Source organism: Polyodon spathula, chromosome 31, assembly GCF_017654505.1.
Source record: "Polyodon spathula isolate WHYD16114869_AA chromosome 31, ASM1765450v1, whole genome shotgun sequence".
Classification (NCBI taxonomy): domain Eukaryota; kingdom Metazoa; phylum Chordata; class Actinopteri; order Acipenseriformes; family Polyodontidae; genus Polyodon; species Polyodon spathula.
In genome coordinates this window covers 61,329-84,549 of record NC_054564.1, presented here as the reverse complement: position 1 = coordinate 84,549, position 23,221 = coordinate 61,329, and the positions used below count along the sequence as shown (strand labels likewise).

General features: G+C 44.5%; 1 protein-coding gene across 2 annotated transcripts; it reads right to left on the bottom strand.

Annotated features, from left to right (window-relative positions):
• Nucleotides 1-338: 338 nt before the first annotated feature.
• LOC121303213 (cGMP-dependent protein kinase 1-like) lies at nucleotides 339-19,454 on the bottom strand. Of its 2 annotated transcripts, none has more exons than XM_041233769.1 (18): nucleotides 19,153-19,454; nucleotides 18,488-18,654; nucleotides 16,194-16,307; nucleotides 11,849-11,954; nucleotides 9,967-10,030; nucleotides 9,756-9,833; nucleotides 9,082-9,176; nucleotides 8,855-8,920; nucleotides 8,637-8,711; nucleotides 6,546-6,647; nucleotides 4,930-5,082; nucleotides 4,584-4,673; nucleotides 4,194-4,335; nucleotides 3,915-4,078; nucleotides 2,696-2,818; nucleotides 1,917-1,979; nucleotides 1,651-1,717; nucleotides 339-798 (listed from the first exon to the last, which is right to left on the bottom strand). In XM_041233769.1, exons 1-18 carry the CDS (start codon nucleotides 19,452-19,454, stop codon nucleotides 700-702), a joined length of 2,070 nt encoding a protein of 689 aa, XP_041089703.1. In that variant the 3' UTR covers nucleotides 339-699. The 2 variants fall into 2 exon arrangements, with proteins under 2 accessions (XP_041089703.1, XP_041089704.1); XM_041233770.1 differs by having other exon boundaries at nucleotides 4,930-5,069; nucleotides 6,551-6,647.
• Between the last annotated feature and the right edge of the window lie 3,767 nt (nucleotides 19,455-23,221).

Here is a 23,221-nt window from a genome sequence, read left to right as displayed (position 1 = left end):
ACTGTCTTGCCAGTTTTTAATACAGCAGCATCCAGCTCAGAGATTCTCACAGTCTAATGAAAAGTCTCTAACCCCTCCAAGCATGTTTTTTTCAGGAGCAATCATATCAATCAATTAATCAATCAAACAATGGATCTTTATTTTATATGGTGCCTTTAGCAAGGGCCGCCACAAGCACTTTACATGAAGAAAAAAGCAAAATAAAAAACAAATGAAGTAGTAAATGTAACAACAACAAGAACAAGATTAAAATAAAATAAAGTCAAATAATGCTAACTAGTAAAAATAATAAAACAAGCCACATAGAGACAACAGAATATCATTTTAGATAACTGGATACACCACAGTATAAAAATGTGGTTTTAATCAAGATTTAAAAACATCAGCCAAGGGAGCTTCCCTTACAGTACTGGGCAGGTCACTCCATCATTTTAGTGCAACAGAGCAGAAGCATCTACCACCTGAGTTTTTTTTTCTGAATAATGGTTAGAAATCAACGATTGTTTCCCACGTTCTTCCGATAGCCAATCGGACAGCATCCTCCATAGTTTCTGTGACCCACATCCCTGCGTGATTCCTGCTAGCAAATCAGAAGTCAGGAACAGATTGGTCTCCTGGGTGCTTGCTGGCCAATCAGAATTCAGCTTCATGCTTTGTGTTCACTATGTCCGCTCTCCTGCGTTGGTTTGTACTGGCCAATCAGAATTCTGCGTCCCATCCCGAGTCCTCGTCAGGGGGTGGGTCCTCGCTGTCCTCAGGGAAGCAGTCGAAATTGCTTGTATCAAGAGGGCTGCTGACCTGCACGAGGAACAAGAGTAAGCATGGACAGGCTGCAGCTCCACTGTGCACTGAACTGCACTGCGCTGCACATGGGCGGGTTGCAGCTCCGTTGTGCACTGCATTGCACTGCACATGGACAGGCTGCAGCTCCACTGTGCACTGAACTGCACTGCACATGGGTAGGCTGCGGCTCCACTGTGCACTGAACTGCACATGGACAGGCTGCAGCTCCACTGTGCACTGAACTGCACTGCACATGGGCAGGCTGCGGCTCCACTGTGCACTGAACTGCACTGCAGGCTGCGGCTGCACACTGCACATGGGTAGGCTGCGGCTCCACTGTGCACTGCACTGCACATGGACAGGCTGCAGCTCCACTGTGCACTGAACTGCACTGCACATGGGTAGGCTGCGGCTCCACTGTGCACTGAACTGCACATGGACAGGCTGCAGCTCCACTGTGCACTGAACTGCACTGCACATGGGCAGGCTGCGGCTCCACTGTGCACTGAACTGCACTGCTCTGCACATGGGCGGGTTGCAGCTCCGCTGTGCACTGCATTGCACTGCACATGGACAGGCTGTAGCTCCACTGTGCACTGCACTGCACATGGACAGGCTGCAGCTCCACTGTGCACTGCACTGCACATGGACAGGCTGCAGCTCCACTGTGCACTGAACTGCACTGCACATGGGTAGGCTGCGGCTCCACTGTGCACTGAACTGCACTGCAAACTGATGACAAGCCACTAAAACATTCACTATGAGGACACAGGGTTACCCTGACAACACTCCCACTCTCTCTACTCACAATTGCACATTACATGATCTAACGCTGCTAATGACACATAAAGAGCTGAGGGTCCTTACACTCGGGATGATGGGGGCCGTCAGCGTGCCCTTTCTCAGTCCCTCCCAGTTAAACCCTTCAAACCACCTGAAAGAGAGCAGACAGCAGAACTGATGCTTGTGTGACATCAGTAATGTTACCATATTGTCAGATCTTACTGCCATGTATCATATTATATACTGTCATATTTGCACACTTGCATCTCTATTACTGTTGTGTTAAAAACTCAACAAAGTTTTTTTAACTAGAAAGGCACCACACTGTGGCTGCTGATGCACGTCCATACTTGTGTTTCTGGATGTCCTTGACTCCATTCTTCTGGTTCCCCAGCCTCTCAGAGGGATTATCCCTGTGAATCAAACACAGACGCGGACACCGTGAGACGCTCACCTGCATTAGGAGGGCTTCTTTTAACTAGCAGGAAAGAACCTTGCACAAAACCAGCCTTGTTTATATCGTTCCAAAGTTTAAAGAACATTTTCTTACCTCTCATTAGTAAAACAACATTCTCACAAACCCTGCAGTGGATACTCAGAATGTAAATGTAATGGTCATGTACCTACTCAGTTCCTTGCTAGTTTAAAAATATGAACAGTGAGTTTTCCTAAACGGAATGGGACTTTGCAAGGAAGCAAAATCATAGGAGATTATCATAGCAGTTACAAATAGAAAATTCCATGCTTTACATTGCTGGAGTGGAATAAAGAGCTAGCATTAAAACGTCTAGTGCAATGTCTATGTCCTGTTCCAGTGTCTGCTGTCTCTATGATTTGATAAAGCGTCTAGTGCAATGTCTATGTCCTGTTCCAGTGTCTGCTGTCTCTATGAGATTTGATAAAGCGTCTAGTGCGATGTCTATGTCCTGTTCCAGTGTCTGCTGTCTCTATGAGATTTGATAAAGCGTCTAGTGCGATGTCTATGTCCTGTTCCAGTGTCTGCTGTCTCTATGAGATTTGATAAAGCGTCTAGTGCAATGTCTATGTCCTGTTCCAGTGTCTGCTGTCTCTATGAGATTTGATAAAGCGTCTAGTGCAATGTCTATGTCCTGTTCCAGTGTCTGCTCACCTGCACAGTCTCTTGATGAGATTCGCTGCGTTCTTTGTGATTTTCTTTGGAAACTCCACCATGTCAATCCCGCGGAGGATGATATTGTAGGTTTTCATTGGGTCTGACTCTGAAAAAGGAGGACTGACGGGAACAAGACAAGCAGGTTTTTTAAAGTTGTGCACATGAACGTTCTGCAGAGCAGGAGAAGTGTGGGCTGACTGTCTTTTCTTTCACAAGAATCTCATCCTGCACTGTGACGGAAAGATGAGTTCTGGTGGTAAATCTTCCTCCCGACCTGTGAGGGCGCTAAAGAACGAGAGGAGAAGTATCTGGAAGGGCTGGCCTGACAGTTCATTTCTGGGTCAGGGAAGTGGGTCAGCCTGGAAAGAAGCGCGACTCTGTTGTAAGACCATATTGATATGAAAGGTAAACGAGAAGCAGCTGCAAGTAATAAGGCAGCTGCAACTGTTTACCTAGATATCATGCAGGATTACATATAGGGGCCAGGGTAACGCTGATCTTTTCCTTCGTTTGGGTTAAACGAGAGTGGAGAGAGAGAAGGACTGAGAGAGGAGCTCTCAGAGTGGATTGTGTTCGTGTTTTGTATTGTTGTGTCTGTCCGTGTAACTGTCTGTTTTTGTTTTCAGCACTAGACAGTTAAGCACACCTCCGGAGCTGTCGCCACGGTCAGCACGATCCGGAGCACCACTACACACCACACAAGCTGTGTCTGCACCGAGCACCTGCACGTCTGCACGCACCCAGGACTGGTGACCGCGTCTTGTGTTTTGGTTCGGGACTGTGCCCTGTTTTTGTTATCCCCGCGCTTTACACATTGTTGTGTATAGACTGGGATTTATTATTTTACGGTCACCAGACCTGGATTATAATTAAAGAACCCTTTTTCTCTCACTCTAATACCGTTGTCTGCCTGTCACTCCTGCATCGCATCACCGCTACACTTGTTCCCCTTACCAGCCACTTTGCCACATGCAGACACAATGCAGTTACTCAGGGAGTACCAATAGAGAACACATTACACACCCTTGAAGGGTCCCTGAATTTACCTTGCTTTAAACCTGTTTTTATAATGTTTTACTTACAGTCGATGTCATTTTAAAAGGCTCAGAAGCCATTGCAGTTTCTTTACTATGAATTGCAGTTTTGTCACACCTCTTACATGTTAACTTAAACCCAATCACACCCACACAGATTCCCACACCAAGCCTCCTCTCACCTGCCGCTTAGCAGCTCGTACATCAAGATCCCCAGGGACCAGTAATCTGCAGAGATGTCGTGGCCCTTGTTTAGGATGATTTCCGGGGCCACGTACTCTGGGGTGCCACAGAAAGTCCACGTTTTCTTTCCATAACCAATCTTCTTTGCAAAGCCAAAGTCAACCTACAGAAGCACAAAGATGGCTGTCAAGTCATTTGTGGAAAGCCTTTTCTGTCCGGCTTTAGATACTGCTAGTATAAATTTTAAATAACGAAACATTGAAAAGGTTCCTCTTTACTAGTTTGGCACAGCCCCTTTGGTCCAGGATGATATTCTCTGGTTTCAGATCCCGGTAGATGATGCTGCGACAGTGCAGGTAGGATAACGCCTCGACCACACAAGCCGTGTAGAAGCGCGTTGTCACATCATCAAACGATCCCCTGAAGCAGATAGGGGTGAGAAACTCACGCACGGGGGAAACAGCTGCAGATAAATGGGTTCTAAAGCGATCTGAAACTGCTTTTACAACAGAGAGCAGCACAGTAATGTAAGCTCAATCAACAGTGCAGTCTACACTCAAACCAGTTTATCAACAATAATAACAATAATAATAATAAAAATAAAAATAATAATAATAATAATAATAATAATAAATAATAATAATAATAATAATAGACAGAGACAGTACCTGTCCCTCAGGATTGTCCACAGCTCGCCCCCCAGACATGCCTCCATCAGCATGTAAAGATATTTCCTGTCTCGAAAGGTGCGGTACAGCCTGTAGATAGTAAAGATGTTTAATTCCAGAGGTTAGAAGCTACCTCTCCTCACTTCACAATTAATACTGAACAAGATTCTTCTAGTCATATGCATGGGATCTGCCCATGAATTGTGTACAGGTTATAATTCATCACTCCACAATGTTTTAAACAGTTCTCAATATTAACTCAATATTAAGGAAATCAGACCCCTGGGAGCTGATTATAATAAAGGATCTGTAAAAGCCTGGGCACAGCGGAGGGGCCGGTTCTGACCTGACAATAAAGCCGCAGTGCGTCTCCTGCATGATGTGCTTCTCTGACAGGATGTGGCCCTGCTGCCTGGTGTCCAGGATGTGCTGCTTCTTCAGGATCTTCATGGCGAAGGTCTGGGACTCATCGCTCTTCAGCTGCACCTGAAAAAGACATGTAGGCATATAATTAGATAACGAATGGAGAGATCTATCATCCGACAACGTTTCATATTCCAGCACTCCTTCCAATGCAATGACAGAAAGCAAGGAAAATCAATCTTCAAATTCAGCTGGTGAATCTACCTTGAAAACATTCTTCTTTTCCATACAACTCGTTATATAAAAAGTCCAACGACTCCTGTGGTCGTTTAACTCATGGAGACAGTCGTATACAACCCAGCGAGTTAGCCAGCTCTCCTCAACTGTGGAAATCCATGAGAGTTCACTCTGCTTATTCCACATTTACACAATCCTTACTGTTACCTCTTCGTGTGCCATGTCTTATATTATTATTTAGGAAATTCATGTCTAAACTTATTGCTAAGTTTATCCACTTAGTTTTAAAGTGGCTTGTTTGTCTTTTGCAAACACAAAACTGAATATTTTCCTGATAATCTTACCTCTCTTTGGCATTTGTTTCAAGTTATTTGACAGAGAGCTTGCAAACGTCTGTTGGCTCTTGGAGCAGAGTCAGGGCCAGATTAAAGCACAGGCAAACTAGGCATGTGCCTAGGGCCCGAACTCAAGGGGGGGGGGCCAAAACGGTATGTATTATAGTTGAATAAGTAACATTGTATTTAAGGGGTTAAAAGTTGTTGTCAAGATGTGCTACAGGAGTTAACGTAGGCTTCAGTTTTTTTCCGGTTTTATTCTGAAATGTATTTAGCACACCCCCTGGAGTTTTTTATTCTGTAACGATTTATTTAGGGGTTTTTCTCAAACGTTTAATGTATCATAATACCTTAAAAAGGTTGATCTAATTTTCATATGTCCGGTTTATACCTGTATTAGAGGTAAAGGGTTCCCAAAGGCTAGTTCATAAAGTTTCCCAATGTGTTTATATCAACATATATCACACTAATATCTGTGTGTGTGTGTGTGTGTGTGTGTGTGTGTGTGTGTGTGCGTGTGCATGTGTGTGTGAGGCCACATGTGTTTGTGTATACCATAGGTATGTTTGTATATAACATTGTGTGTATGTATATGTGTGTGTGGCTGTTTGTTCAGGAATAGGGGGCATGCTTGCCTAGGGCCAGTGATGGGTTAATCCAGTCCCGAGCCGAGTATAAATAAACCTGAACATATCTGCAGTTGTGATATAACAGTGACGTCTGCATTGCAATCTTACACAGACACATGCTGAAGCTGTTAGTGTCAACATCATGTGAAACATATATGTTGAAGAGAACCATGTATTCCTACTCCTAATGAATCCTCCTCATCTGCATTAAACTGCAGGGAAGCATCAGACAAGACTGGCATAGCAGCAACAAAGATAAAGAACACGATGCAGTGTGCCATTGTTAGGAGCTGGCTTTGCAGCGTTATCAAGGTCTATCAATTAGCTGCATGCTTTTTCTTTCACAGCAAACGGCACTGCAGCTGCAGACATTGATAAATCTGCCCCCTTGTGGCAATCTTACCAGTTCAACTCGGCCAAAACCCCCGACCCCGAGCGTGTTGACAATCTGGAAATCAGAGAAATCCAGGTTGGAGAAGAAAGCTGCTTCTGCCTCGAACCTGGAATGAGAAACGAGAGGTGGAGAGGCCCCAGTGTGCAGAGGGGTGGGAGTGGACAGGTCCCAGTGTGCAGAGGGGTAGGAGTGGAGGAGAGGCCCCAGTGTGCAGAGGGGTGGGAGTGGAGGAGAGGCCCCAGTGTGCAGAGGGGTGGGAGTGGAGGAGAGGCCCCAGTGTGCAGAGGTGTGGGAGTGGAGGAGAGGCCCCAGTGTGCAGAAGGGTGGGAGTGGAGGAGAGGCCCCAGTGTGCACAGGGATGGGAGTGGAGGAGAGTCCCCAGTATGAAGAGGGGTGGTAGTGGAGAGGCCCCAGTATGCAGAGGGGAGGGAGTGGAGGAGAGGCCCCAGTGTGCAGAGGGGTGGGAGTGGAGGAGAGGCCCCAGTGTGCAGAGGGGTGGGAGTGGAGGAGAGGCCCCAGTGTGCAGAGGGGTGGGAGTGGAGGAGAGGCCCCAGTGTGCACAGGGATGGGAGTGGAGGAGAGTCCCCAGTATGAAGAGGGGTGGTAGTGGAGAGGCCCCAGTATGCAGGGGGGTGGGAGTGGAGGAGAGGCCCCAGTGTGCAGAGGGGTGGGAGTGGAGGAGAGGCCCCAGTATGAAGAGGGGTGGGAGTGGAGAGGCCCCAGTGTGCAGGGGGGTGGGAGTGGAGAGGCCCCAGTGTGCAGAGGGGTGGGAGTGGAGAGGCCCCAGTGTGCAGATGGGTGGGAGTGGAGAGGCCCCAGTGTGCAGAGGGGTGGGAGTGGAGAGGCCCCAGTGGGAGTGAGAGAGTGGGTGGGAGTGGAGAGGCCCCAGTGTGCAGCCCCAGGGGTGGGAGTGGAGAGGCCCCAGTGTGCAAAGGGGTGAGAGTGGAGAGGCCCCAGTGTGCAGAGGGGTGAGAGTGGAGAGGCCCCAGTGTGCAGATGGGTGGGAGTGGAGAGGCCCCAGTGTGCAGATGGGTGGGAGTGGAGAGGCCCCAGTGTGCAGGGGTGGGAGTGGAGAGGCCCCAGTGTGCAGAGGGGTGGGAGTGGAGAGGCCCCAGTGTGCAGAGGGGTGAGAGTGGAGAGGCCCCAGTGTGCAGAGGGGTGGGAGTGGAGAGGCCCCAGTGTGCAGAGGGGTGGGAGTGGAGAGGCCCCAGTGTGCAGGGGGGTGAGAGTGGAGAGGCCCCAGTGTGCAGAGGGGTGGGAGTGGAGAGGCCCCAGTGTGCAGATGGGTGGGAGTGGAGAGGCCCCAGTGTGCAGATGGGTGGGAGTGGAGAGGCCCCAGTGTGCAGATGGGTGGGAGTGGAGAGGCCCCAGTGTGCAGAGGGGTGAGAGTGGAGAGGCCCCAGTGTGCAGAGGGGTGAGAGTGGAGAGGCCCCAGTGTGCAGGGGGGTGGGAGTGGAGAGGCCCCAGTGTGCAGAGGGGTGAGAGTGGAGAGGCCCCAGTGTGCAGAGGGGTGAGAGTGGAGAGGCCCCAGTGTGCAGGGGGTGGGAGTGGAGAGGCCCCAGTGTGCAGATGGGTGGGAGTGGAGAGGCCCCAGTGTGCAGATGGGTGGGAGTGGAGAGGCCCCAGTGTGCAGATGGGTGGGAGTGGAGAGGCCCCAGTGTGCAGATGGGTGGGAGTGGAGAGGCCCCAGTGTGCAGAGGGGTGAGAGTGGAGAGGCCCCAGTGTGCAGATGGGTGGGAGTGGAGAGGCCCCAGTGTGCAGAGGTACTGCATGGCCTCCCTGTACAATAAACACAGGCCCACAATGGAATTAGCGTGTGATTATTATTTTTGTTTAATAGTAAGGTGGGCTGAGACACTGATACACTGGGCAGTAGGAATGGCAGTTCAGCTGTGTTGACATAAGCTGTCTAACTGAGAAACAACACATCTAATTGATGTAAAAAAAAAAAAACTTCAGACAAGAGAATAGCTGCCTCTTTTACTACCCAGCCATCCCCTCTGCCTTGCTCAACAGACTTTCTTTTAGAAGCAATTTTCCAGTCATCGTGAACTTCATGTTGCTGTGCAGTGAGAATGCAATCAGTCCCACTCACTTGGCTTTTGCCTCAGTGCTCTCATAAACTCGGCTGTTGACGTCTTCCAGTGCACCAATCAGCTGCTTGAATGACCTGGAAAACAGGAGAAGATATTTCTCACTGAGACACATCGGCACAGTGCCCTAATTCTGGATAACCACGGCTGCCTGTCACTGACTCCACTGCAAGGTATAATTTCCCATTGATCTGTCCTCGATCACACTCGCTCTACTCACTCTCTGTCGATCACCAGACACGTCACGTCATCTGCAGCAACAACGTTCACCGTTCTCACGTCCTCTCTTAAAAAAAAGCAGGAAGTTAATTACATGTTTTCAAAGCTACTTAGGGATGGGGAAGGTAGCAGATGTTTAGAAGGGATTAGCAGATGTTAATTAAATCACATTGCTCTAACACTCTTTACCCATAGATGAGCCCTGTAGGGTTGGCGTTGGCTCCTTACCCCTTGAGTGCCTGCTCCCCAAACCAGTCCCCTCGGGTCAGAGTACAGAGGAACACAGGCTCCTCATTGGCCACTTTTTGCTGGGTGACGCTCACCTGCAGGGAGGGACATTAGAAACAGGAACATGAGCAACAATGTTCTCCTCCAACAAAGTGGAAAGCAAGAGATAGAGTATGCTTACAATTAAATAGCACTTCATCTATATTCACAATGTAACCTGTGATGTAATACCACGAAAGGTAAAGGGATACAGTCTGCTCTGTGCAACTTGAGACTGAATTATTTCTGGTCTCCAAGCTAATACACTGATCACCAGAATTAGAAGCACTGTAATCTGAAGGAATCACTTTATCACATTACTGTGACTCTGTGGAGAACTGTGCTTTGCATGCAGTTAGTCTGTGAGGAAGCTTCTGCAGTAATAAAATATTCAATTTCCTTTCCTCCTGGGAGCCTCTACATGCTCACAGTAAAACAAAACAGGTAATGAGAGCCAGTAATCGGAGAATACTAAGCTAGTGAGGGACTGCTGTATCCATCTTAGATTTGATAAGAAGATATAGAGAGACATCCATTCAAGGAGTTTGTTAAATTCATATTTGCTACCGAGCTCTGGGATTCAGCAGCACTCATGAGGTGTGGTTCGAAGCTGATAAAACACTTGTCTTCCTCACCTTCCCCTTGCTGATGATGAAGAACGTGTCACCACTGGCTCCCTGCCTGATGATGTAATCTCCCTCATCATAATGAGTCTTCAAGCATGAAAATCACAAAGAAAAAAATAAAACAAACAAAGAGCCTACTGAGGACACGCTGTGTGCGAAACGTTATTTATAAATGCTAGATGCCAGAAGGGATGGTATGGAGGATCAGAAAATAGATTACCTCTTCCAAGACATCAGCCAGTTTACTCAGAACATCCTCCTGCAGCTCCTGCAGTGAGGGGACACTGTGGGAGAGGCAAGACAAGACACACTGGGTACAGCACATATATACTGGGAACTGGTCTGCTAGAAAAAGGGATTCTTTCATAATATTACTTGATATGTGTTCAATATCTTTCATGAATTTTGTAATGCACACCTGTTCTGCCTTGCCACATTTCAAACAGCAGCTTCACTCAGTGTGATCAGAGTGAGATAGGCAGAGAGAGAGGTAAGAATTGTACCCACAGTAGGGTTAACAGTAAGCAATGCTCTCAGCAGGAATCTCACCTGGGATAGAAAACATTATGAAAATGTGGCTGGCATAAACATGAGCGATCCTTTTAACGGAAGACCTTTTCCTCATGAAGACTCCCCAATCGAAATGTCAAGCTGTTAAGTTCTAGACAAAGTCAGAACAATTCTTTAAAGCACTTCTGATTGAGATATGCATCCTGTTCACTGTGTGTAAAATAGGGACATTGATCCTGCCCCTTGGGAAGGTGCAGCTCGAGCCTGCTTTACATAAACTACGACCTGTATAGGTCACCATGACAATGAGCTGTCAGATCTGTGAATACTGACCCGAGGGAGAGGATGGGGGTGCCAGCCCCAGCATTGAAAACCTGTCTACAGCATGGATATCGTCTCTAATCACAGTCACACAAAGCAAGCATCACTTTAAATACAGAGGATCTCAAACAGAAAGTTACAAAACATTCCCAAGTTTAATGTTGAAAAATGCAAGGCTTGGCTGACCTGGCAATATATTTGCTATTGAATTTATGAGCAGATTTCTGAATGATCTCCTGCTAAGAGAGAAAATTGCAATAGCTGAAGAGCAGGTAGTGCCACGAGACATCAGTTTGTGTAGATACTTCAAGGGTCATGGATGACAGTAAGACAGCACTTCCAGACACACAGCCTCTACGACTTTAAACAGCATGCAGCTACAGTGATTGCATTTCGTGTGTGTTCATCCGCAATCCGCAGTACAAAATAAAAAAAGAGAACGAGCTGAAGCAAAAACCTGGAGGAGCGGGGTTGAAAATGACTCGAATCAACAGCAAACAAGAACACTTTAAAAGTGAAATACTCTCCCAGGATATTCGGGCTCCCTGGGTCATAAACACATTCAAAGTGTGTTCCCTGCTTTAACTCCCCTGTAAACCAGTCTCTTGAAGAGCGCACCAAGCTGAGACCAAAGTCTGGGACCAAGGGCATCCGAGCCTTTCTAAAAGCTGGTGGGCGGTTTGGCATGAAGTATTTCTATGGATAAATGAATCCAATTTAATAACTATGTCAAATATTGAAGCAGATTATATATTTATAGTCTACTGGTTATTTAAAGTTTGCAACAACAATTCTGCCACACTAGTACAATGACTACTAATAATAATGAGCTTGCTGGGTAGTGAGCTGGTATCCCACAAACACTGTTTAATTTACTGCAAAATAAATGAAATATTTGTTTTGTAAAACAACAAAAAAAAAGGAAATGACCATAAAGAATACATTGATAAAGAATGTTAAACAGCTGTCTATATTAAACAGTATTTGTTTGTCTTTATAGCCTATGGAGCTAGGTTTATTAGATTCTATTTATTAGATTTATCTGTATCACTGTGTTTTGGAAGAATGATGAGATTCAAGGTATTAATATATATACACACACACACATATATATATATATATATATATATATATATAATATATATATATATATTCTTCTGGCTTTCACTGTTAAAAGTGGATGTGCAGGACTCTCCTGTTTAAAAAGTGAGTTGCCCATGTCTGGACCGATGCAGTCCTGCTGAATGAAAGGAAGGGCAGCGGAGACTCACCTCCGCAGGAACTCCATATGCTCTGCGTGCTTAATGAGGCCAGTCTTCATCATGATGGTCTGAAAGCACTGCCGGTCGATCGCCCACAGCTTGGTGTGAGTCAGGGCTATGCGGGGAGAGAGAGAGGGAGACAGCAGGTTAACCTCACTGTGAAACCAAATGCTGAACACTAACATCTTGCAACAGATTTAAGACACATATTTGTGTTTATTTGTGTTGCTTTAGACTTGAAATAAAAATGTTTTAAAAAACTTCACTGTGTAAAGTATATAAATACTAAAATGCGTTCAAAATCGGTTGCATAAGAATTCTGGTCAATTCTTAAACATTTGGTTGACAGTGTACTTTCTTCATGGCATGGGTATGATGTATCCCGTGACATGGCTCTAACAAGCACCTTTTGTTAATATATATATATAGGGGGGCTGTAGGGGGAGGAGCCCTCGTTCATGCCCCCGATTAACACACAAGTTTACAATAAACACATCACATGTCATTGAAAAATAATATGCTAGTGTCAGAGGAGTAAAACTTGAGTTTGAGTGAGAATCATTTTTAACCCTGATAAGGCCCACTCCCCTTGAGTAGCTGCAGTGATCTGGGATCCTGCACTATTCTGGCACTCTGATTTCATTTATCAGCCTCTGGAAGCAAAGATGCTTAGATGAAAGGTATCGAGAGATTCCCTGAACGCTCTAATCCTGCAAGGGGGTTCTGTCAGCACAGCCCAGGCTCTCTGAATGCTCTAATCCTGCAAGGGGGTTCTGTCAGCACAGCCCAGGCTCTCTGAATGCTCTAATCCTGCAAGGGGGTTCTGTCAGCACAGCCCAGGCTCTCTGAATGCTCTAATCCTGCAAGGGGGTTCTGTCAGCACAGCCCAGGCTCTCTGAATGCTCTAATCCTGCAAGGGGGTTCTGTCAGCACAGCCCAGGCTCTCTGAATGCTCTAATCCTGTCAGCAAGCCCAGGGGTTCTGCAAGGGGGTTCTGTCAGCACAGCCCAGGCTCTCTGAATGCTCTAAGGGTTCCTGCACAGCCCAGGCTCTCTGGCTCTAATCCTGACAGCACAGCCCAGGCTCTCTGAATGCACTAATCCTGCAAGGGGGTTCTGTCAGCACAGCCCAGGCTCTCTGAATGCTCTAATCCTGCAGGAAGGGGATGTGTTTAATCTCCTCAATCACTGCACCCGAGCCATTGGTTAAGCATAGAGTCACTCAGACTCATCTCCAGCTTCAATAAATGATTAACATTATCTCTAAAAACAGGGAACGCAAGGGGCTTGAGCTGCACAACTTTGTTACTTGTTACTATACTTGGACATCCAGATCACGTAGGAGTGAACCAACCCTAAAGGACAATTCTCAGCGCTAGTAGAGATCAATCGAGCCACAGTCTTGTATCAGAGAGAGCAGAGAGCAGAGAGTCAGATTAAAGTGGACCTGTTTCTGTTGGCCACCTGCTGCCCTCCCTGCCCCTCAGTCTCCTACACCATGATTAGAATACTGACTCCATTGCTCCGTACAATGAATCAGATGGAAGTGCACATGGGTTTCTCTGCCCATGTTTTTATAGTGCTATAGGAGCAACCCCACTCCTCTTACCCCAACCGCTGTCTCTCCAACCCAGCACCAATGTTAGCAGGCAGCTCATCCTGCTGCTAAACTACTGAATTTCTGCTCTGCTGTCTGCTGGCCTTATCATCTGATTCCCAGTGCCTTTGGGAGGCCTGAATGTGTTATATTCATTCAGGAGAGGAAAGGAGAGAGAGGCTTGCTGGAATCTATAATCAAAAGCACCAACTCAGACTCAGTGAAAGAGTGTAAACGTTCTGTGCTCTGCTCTATTTTAACTAATGTGCCATTAGTATTGCTCCGATAGTTACGCCTTGCAGGGAATCACACAATAAACAGCATTCAAAAGCCTCTACTTCAGATTCAGAAGTAGTTACTTATGAAGCTGAATTTATTCCAACTGCCCGCTGAAACCCTGCTGCTGCGTTTGCCGTGGCTGGGATATCATTATTGTGATGCATTCCTACAGTGCAGTCCTGTAAAGCAACCTTTAGGATGAAGTGATTATGAAAGCAGTACAGCACCTCTGGGTTGCTTAGAACTCCCAAGGCAATTTGAGAGCTCTTATACGCACTGTATGAGAGTAGCATCAAAGCTGAAGCACAGAACCTATGCTGCTCTGTTCATTTCACTTGATATTCACTTATTTGCAAACTAGAGCCAGATGCCTCTCTTGAAGTGGCCCGTGCAGCATCTGATCTTGCTGTTTATTTCATGTCAATGCAGTTAACAGATGCTGTTGCAAGAACAAGTAACGGCTTGACTCAGCCCGGCTGCTTCATGTCTCACATCTCTCAGAACACTGTTGAAAATTAGATGGTTTCTTCTCACTGATTCTCTGCTGCAGAAATGTTTTTCAATTAATAATGGAATACATTGGCTGGCTCAGGCATGCAGTATTAGCAGTTTGAAAATGAAACAGACTGGGTTCTGCATACATCTTTTTTTTGGTGGATACGCAGACAGAATCCTAATGAGAGCAACAAGGGTCCCTGTAAACTGTTTGGACCGGAGGCACCAACATGCATTCTTAATACATGAGATCTACAGAAACATTAAAAGCCGAACATGGTGATTGAAGTCACTTCTCATCTATGAACTTCATTAGTAAGGTACCCTTTTAATTCATGTAAACAAATATCTATTCTTGAATATCCTGTTAAATTATCTCAGGCCAAATCATGTATAGGGCAGTGGCACTATAACTGGAGATTTCAATTGCCATGGTGAATGTGGGTTAATGCAAGTCACTGCATATTAAAACCACTGAGATAAAAAAAGACTTGAAACAGTTATCTGGGGTACACCCACACAGAGCAACATCCACAATGATGGCTATCTCCTTCAGAATAATTTCATGGGATGATTTTTTTTTTTTTTTGTAAAACCATTTTGCAGTGGCAAGTGTTGGTGCATGTGAGGTATTATATAAGCCCATTAACCAGCAGCACTTGTGGGAATGCAGGTGCGAGGGAGGTAAAGAACAGCAGCTGAAACAGAGACCCACTCTGAAGTGGGGGTGAGACAATGGGCTTCAAACTCTGCCTGTCCCTAGAAATGCTGTTACTCTGAAGCCCTGCTAGAGACTCCAGCTGTGGCCAGCAGCACTATTGTAAAACCAGGCTTGTTGTGCAGCTTGTTGGTTTCAACCGCAAAGCCTGCTCCATATGCTACTGTTTACCCTGCTTCTGATGAGCGTGGGTTTGAAAGTGCAGTTCAGGAGTTTGAACCTTCAGTGGTTATTCTGTACAAGCTGCTTGAACAGGACTGCAGGGCAGACAGCAGCAGCAATCTGCACCGAGCGAAAAGGAGAGTTCTGAGGCGGCCTGCTGCTGCAAACACAAACGCATTTAACTCTTCACCTCCCTCTCCACCTCACTCTGAACGTTAGAGATTTGCTGAAAAGTTTGGGAAGTGTGGAGAGCTTGGAAAAGGTCCGATCTTTTGGTACTGTTACTAAAAAATTACCCACAGCTACTCAAACCTGTTTTGGGGATTCGAGAAACGCAGTGAAAGAGTTAACCCTGGCCTGTCCCTTGCTGTATTGTTATTGTGACTGTACATAGACACACCACCATTGCAGTTTATTGTACTAATACTGCCTAATTATTTCAATATATTTTTATAAGAGAAGCAATGATGTCTGTCAATGATCCTGCACTGTAGAGAGGTAGACCTGGATCATAGCAGTTAACGTTAAAGATGTAGCAGAGCTACAGAAATGTTTTTCTCTCCATTTTGCTACCCCGCTCGACTGCCCCCTCGCTATGTGTTCACACTATGCACCAGCTCATTAGACACAATGTGCAGTCTCCTCAGTTAGAGATAGAATCTGCTCTCTCCCGCTGGAGGTCCAGCCTTTGATATCAGCTCAGAGCCACCTGAGAGAGGCTGCTTGAGGAATGAAGAATCCTGAAGCAGCCAGGAAAGGAGTAAATGTACCACGGTGTTTACAAGCTCCTAAATTACTACTGTAAAGAATCTCAACACTATTGACATCTGTCATTCTCAAAAGGGGCTCTCTTCCTTGAATCATGGCACTTTTTACTTAGTCCAAACACTTTCATAGTGTGTTGCTTTGGGAAACACCCCCTGACTGCATCATTAAATACCCAGCATGGTACTAGCCTGTAAACCACAGCATGTACAGTGTTATTTAAAAAACTGCTATCCACACCCTTATTTCCGTATAGTTATAATAGTGGCATCCTAGCAACACCAGGCTGTGATTTCAATCTGCTGTGGTGCACACAAAGCCTCTTACTCCTCTCCTTACCTTTCACTGTGGCTGTCCGCGTGCAGTTGTAGAGAATGGCCAGCTCTCCAAACACCTTGCCAGGCCCCATTGTGCACAGCTTCAGCCCATCCTTGGTCACCTCCACCTTCCCCTCTCAAACCAGACAGCAGAGAAAGAGAACTTTAGAAATGCTAAAAAACAAAATGTATTCAATTACAAATGTTTCGACTACAGCTGTGGCCACAAGTCTTAGTACCACCCTATAGAATGAACCAATTATGCTTCTTAAAGTCGAATGAAACCTCTTGAATAGTGTTACACTGAAATATTTAATTACACACTGCATTGCAGTTTTCCATTTCCTTAACAAAAAACTGATAAAAATGGAAAAACGTGACCTTTCTAAATCTGACATGAAATACTACTGTACTACTATTATGGCCTCTATTAGACGGTAGACACTTGCGATCTCATTTTGTAGTTTCTTTGATTACATGATGTTAAATAAAAGATCTAAATTGTGTTCATATAGTTTTTGTTTTTTATTATTATGTTCTGAAATTCTAGGTGATGTAACACTTTTGTCAATAGCTGTAGAAGTCTTTTTCAATGTTTTCAATTGAGGACAGCAAAGGCATAAAAAAAAAAGGCAAAGCATTAATTCAGAAATGAATTGAGAAGCTCTTTATTACTCAGAGCACATATTCCAATAGCCAAGCTTTATCATGTTTTTTCTGTAAATGAAAAGCTTTGTCTGGCTTCAGCCCAGGACAGCATGTGAATAAACAATGTAGCGAGGTTGAAATCACTGAGAATTTGAAGGGCTCACGTTTCAGTTAAATGACCAATAGGAATCCCATTGGAATTAATTAAGAGGTTTCAGTTGAATGTACAGCAGTCAGCTGTTATGAGAATATCACACTTTGATGAATACTCCATTACCTGAGTACATTACTGCCACAGATAACTCATGGGTTTAATCAATGCCAGGATTTCTCCATTGACAAAACCTCTTTACATTTGCATTTCCCATAAAGTCACAAAGTGCCTGGTTTTCCATTAAACAGTGCAGAGCACTAAAAACCATTCATTTCAACCATGTGATCTGTTTTACTGATATGGCCCGCGCTTAAGCAGTGCTGCAGTGAATGGGTGTGTTTTAACTGGTAAAAGAATCAGAAATACCTTCAGACAATAACTAAAGTGTGCTGTCTCGATGCAGCAGACACTTCTACAATCACATGACCTCAATATAGCAGCCCTGTAAGGTCAGAGGTCAGTTTCATGGTCAGTAACAGATTTAGTCTGACGGGTTTCTATAATATTGGATGGTTTCTGAGATGTTAGCGGTAGTAGGTGTGACGACGACGGGCTGACAAACTCATATAAGTTCCCCTTACAGGCAGCATGACTTGGAAAGTAATTATCCAATGCTTCAATTGTGCATTTCACTCTAAAATCAGGTCAGGGACAGGTGACAAAAGCAATTGCTGTTTCTCTTTCAAATGCTTCTAAAAAGATAGAACTGCGGATAAAAAGGGAGAAAGTAATAGAGAGTCAGGGAGCATCAGGGACAGCTGTAAGTGACAATCCAAATCAGCAGCTTTTAGAAAACAACGGGGGTGTCGAGGACAGGCAGCCACTGGCCTTGACAACGTGAAGCTCTGAATAGGGCAATGTGCGGATGACAGATCCAACTGCAGATTTCTATTGAATGCACCACTTCTCAGCTTCAAATTGGACCAATGATTAAAAGCCTGTTTGACCCAAACAATTGATTTCCTTAAGAACAGTCTTGCATATTCAGCAGACTTCAGTTCATGTCTGTTTGTGCATCGGTGTATATGTGTGTTGAGATGTGTGCATATGGGTGCTTGTGTATTTTTGTGCGTGTGAATAAAGGAACGTTGCATTAAAAACCAGACTAGAAGGTACTAGTAATTCACTATCAATTTGCCATTCTCTAGCATTAAAAGCTTTTCTTGTTACTTTTTCAAAGCAATTTAACTGGCAATGAATTAACAGGTAAATGAATGAACAGATAGGGATGCGACTCAGATAGACTGCAGTTTAACTACTGAACTGCAATGGCAATTAACACCACAGCATTATTTTCACTGACCCCTGACTGCAAACTCCTAGCAATACCTTGACCCTGTAGCTTTCTGAATGCCCCGTGCTCAAACCTTTGCAATGACCAGACCCCTCTTTTTTATGAAACATGAAAGATGGAGTGTATTCCTTTAATTCCCTCTTCCAATGGATGTGCACATTCTATTTGTATTCGAAAGCACACACGCAGGCTGTTCTGCCCTGTGGTGCAGTGGTTCTACCTTCCATGACGTACACAAGCGAGCTGACATCGCCCTCCTTGATGATGCAGCTGCCATTGCTGTACTCCACCGGGTACATGCAATCTACAATCTCCAGGATCTGAGACAGCTCCAGGTTCTTCATGAAGTCGTTCTCCAGGATCGCGCCTTTAATCAGCAGCCGGGACCTGAGAGTCCAGGGAGACTGATGAGAACACAGCAGTGGCTGAACCCATTTGCTGCGCGTTTCTGTTTGTGCTGCTTTCATTTCACAAGCATCACTTCAGACCTTTTACACATTTCTTTCTCGCAGCTAACAAGCAAGTTATTACACTGACTAAGGCCCCAGCTGAAACTCCCGTGCACTGGGCTTAGATTATTATACATTTTAACATCATGAGTAATTCATTTCATATTATTGTACATTGGTGGCTGTCTTTGTATTGCCCTGTAATACCTGCAGGAAAACACACCCCTCTCTGCTAAAGGTGCTGCTATGAGTAGATTTACTAAGGGTTTGCTTCTGCACAAAGTTTGCAAAGACAAAAACTAAAAGTGGGGCAAACTTTTGACAAAAATATAAAATAAACTACATCTGACCCGAAATGACTGGGATTTCTCCTGGTGAGACGTCCATTATTAAATAGGTGCCCTAACCAAACTAACACAACATGCTGGCATCTTACTGTTCGCTCTTGGAGTAGCAGGCGAGTGTCACGTGGCTGATGTCCTGAATGTCAAGTGCAGTGGGCTCTGCTGAAATGGCCTGGCGCTTGGTCCTCTGCTGCTCCTGCAGCTCTGGCTGGCCCGGCGGGGACGGGGTTGGCCGCACCACTGCCCGGTACTTGTCCAGCTCCGTCTGTAATTTCTGGATCAGCTCATCCTTCTGGTCCAGCTCCAATTCCAGCTCATCAATCAGAGCATCACGCTGCCTCAACTCCTCGATCTTCTCCTGGAGTGCATACTGAAGATCCCGCAGTGTCCCCATCTTCACCTGCCAGAGACACAGCGCTGTTCAACACCTCCCCGTGCTCTGGGATCTTTCACCTGCCAGAGACACAGCGCTGTTCAACAGCTCCCTGTGCTCTGGGATCTTTCACCTGCCAGAGACACAGCGCTGTTCAACAGTGCTCTGGGATCTTTCACCTGCCAGAGACACAGCCTGTTCAACCCTGTGCTCTGGGATCTTTCACCTGCCAGAGACACAGCGCTGTTCAACACCTCCCTGTGCTCTGGGATCTTTCACCTGCCAGAGACACAGCGCTGTTCAACAGCTCCCTGTGCTCTGGGATCTTTCACCTGCCAGAGACACAGTGCTGTTCAACAGCTCCCTGTGCTCTGGGGTCTTTCACCTGCCAGAGACACAGCGCTGTTCAACACCTCCCCGTGCTCTGGGATCTTTCACCTGCCAGAGACACAGCGCTGTTCAACACCTCCCTGTGCTCTGGGGTCTGCGCAGTGTTGTTTAACACACCCAGATATTGTATTATTTAACACATCTCAAAAATCACAACAGGCTTGACAGCTACTGGCCACACAAATGCAAAAAAAAAAAAAACAGATTGATGAATCCAGGTTTCTAACTAATCCACTTTTTTATGTGTTCTCTCTCACACATGCTAAATATTCAGTTGAATTTGAAAATATAAACATTTGACTGAAACCTCAGATTAAAAATGATAGTATTGAAAACCTGAAAGATTAGACTAGTTAATATGTGTAAAATAATATGAATCTGAAGCTATACTGTAATAAATGCATGATTGTTTGTGCATATTTTTTTTTTTTTTTTTTTTTACCATTTATTATATATTTAATTTTAGGTTAAATTATGTTCAGTTGAAAACGACCTATCACAATATACAGCATGCAGTATAACACAGTGCATCTTACAATGTAGACTTCTGATGATCAGGAATAGAAATCCCTCGGTGTTTTATTCCAGGCTGCTGAATTGAAGCTGACACAGACCCGTATTAACACTCATTATGTATCACGGCGTTGGAAGAACGGAGTTCAGTGCTTCCGCGGCTGTGGTTTCTCATCAGATTCAAACCATGCAGTTTCTTCGGTCCAGGCTGGCGTGTGTCACTGTGCACACTCAGCTTGCACTTCAAATCGTATTGAATAGCTACAGCTCTGCTGTCTGCGGAACAAACGGCACATTTCAGCTACGCTGCAAGAGTACACGCAGGTGAATTGAAATGATCAGCTGTTGTCACGTCTTCTCCACACACGTGTACGTTTCGCTGTGAGCTCAGAAGAATTTAGATGAGGTTCGCTTTCAAAGCGTTCGTTGCCGTCCTCATATCGAATGTATTTAATTTCTATTTCACAAACAAGCCAGCTTCTGAACTTATTTAGACACAGAAAAAAGAGACACGAACGGGGGCGTGTTTTAAATACAGCCTCAGGCAACTATATATTGAGCTGCAGGGATACCTCCCACAGCCGATTCTGGAACACGTTTAAGATAACGATGCTTCTCTGTATTCATTAGAAATGAGACTCGCGTTGCTGCCTAGCGTTGCTTTATCATTTCAGTCGAGAAAGTTTTATTTGTTTTCTGTTTATTTCCACAAGCACAGAGACCTGTTGGAAGTGAAAAGCGCCGGTTTGAATGAACTCTAATTCAAATGGCAGATGATGTCATTATTTTTTCTTTCGAAGTTCTTTACTCCAAAGCGTTCCTATTTTTTCTTGAAGGACTGGTGTTATGCCAAATATAGTCTCTAAATAGAGTTTTCAGGCAACAACTCATTAAACGATTCAGAAATTACTCTCCACTCTACCGATCATTCTCAAATGTCCAACTCAAGTCTACACATTACACTATGTGACATATTTTTTGTTCCTGGGTAGTAAGTGTTATTTCCTAATTGCTTATGCCTCAAAAGTATAGAAAATGGCTATTATTCCCCACAAACTTTGCTTTTGTGACCAGGACAGTGATATTTCAAAATATCACTATTTCCAATGGGAAAACGGGCGCTTTTGTGTCTTTAAATTGCGCCCGTTTTCCCATTGGAAATAGTGATATTTTAGGAAAATAACACTTACTACCCAGGTACAAAAAAAAAAAAAAGTTATTATACACACGAGTAACAATAACACTACCTCTTCTCAACAGACACGTGTTTTCATTTTCCCAGATTTACGCAAATGTGTAATATTGTACTTTGTATTATTCATTTCTTAGCATTATAGCAGCTCAGGACATGAGCTGCATTAATTCATACGTGTCATCATCTAGCTAACTGAACACCCCACGTGTATTTATTTAAATCAGGGGAGCCCAATCCTGGTCCTGGAGGGCCGGTGTCCTTCTGGCTTTTGTTCCAACTGTCCCCTAATTTACTTAACTGGACCAATCAAGCACTTATTAGAAGCTTAATTGGCCCAATGTTATTGTAAGATGCCATCAACTTTCCTTAACTCGTTAACACTAGGACCGGCGATATATATATATATATATATATATATATATATATATATATATATATATATATATATATATATATATATATATATAAAACAAAACAAGAACATGTAAATAAATAAACATCTGAACAGACATTGGGTTACAACATACTGTACGTATTTATAAAACTGAAACAAAAACAATACTTTTTTTTTTTTTACTTTTCAACAACAATCGATTTATTATCAGAAGAACAAAAGTAACTGAACATAAATAAACTTAGAAATGTTTTTTTACAGAAGTGCACAGCACAAGAAGTTATTTAAAAAAGGTCTAATTTCTTTGTTTTTTTTTTTTCAACAAAAGGGTATTCTTTTACCTTGAGTCTAAAGCTGTTCACAATAACGCCGCCTTTCTGCACAGGGCACAGCTGTCTGAAGTTTATTTTTATTGCACTTGCCAACCTGGCATTGGCTTGTCTTGCAGCTCTCAACAGGGTTGCCAGCTTCAGCTGTGGGTACACGCTTGGTAGTCTCCCTCTGTTCCAAATGCTTCTTGAAAAGTTCCTGTAAAATATATTCGCTCCTTGGTAAATTCTTCCCTTGCATTCTTTGTAAAGTACCCAGGCTGCTAGGTCCAATACATTGTAAAACACTTGAACAGACCACCGTCGGGAGCCAGCTTTCACAAAATACTCCATGCCATCTGATCCAAAACACCAACTCTATATTTTGTTGCGTAGTAAATCTCGACGGTCTCTGGTATTTATTTTCATTAGTCCCGATGCTAATTGACTGACCAAAGCAGCGCAGCTGGCAAGTAGGTGCCAGCCTTCAAAAGGTTAACTGAAAACAACAGATTACAGCTAATCACATTGCAGACTGGTAAATTAAAAAAAAGTAGAATACTGTTCTGTATAATCACAGCAGAGTTGTTTTCTGTGTGGCCGTCAATGTGACTGCACCCGGTGCATTTAGATATAATGTAATATAAGGTTTTAACTTTTGTATTTCATTCCAGAGCCCTGTCACTGTTGTACTGAACTGGTGATGAAAGCCAGTGTGGTTATCATGTGTCTTCATCAGCAGTTCAAGGTTGTAATTTATTATGATGATGACTATTATTATTATTATATTATTATTATTATTATTATTATTATTATTATTATTATTATTAACGTGTTTTAATCACTGGGTTTGTCTGTAGGGAATGTGTGGATCTACTCCATATATGAGCCTTCATACAATGTTCCTGACATGCAGTCCTGCCACAAGACTCTGTACCTGTTTGCATTTTGAAGCACCACAGTGGTCTACATCATTGTGGGGGTGATG

Coding starts and splice junctions, on each gene's coding strand:
- LOC121303213 (XM_041233769.1), bottom strand. CDS start 19,454: ATGGGGACACTGCGGGATCTTCAGTATGCACTCCAGGAGAAGATCGAG. Junction 4,336..4,583: donor TGGACAATCCTGAGGGACAG/GTACTGTCTCTG, acceptor TATCTGCTTCAG/GGGATCGTTTGATGATGTGA. Junction 1,980..2,695: donor CTCATCAAGAGACTGTGCAG/GTGAGCAGACAC, acceptor TTTGATTCACAG/GGATAATCCCTCTGAGAGGC.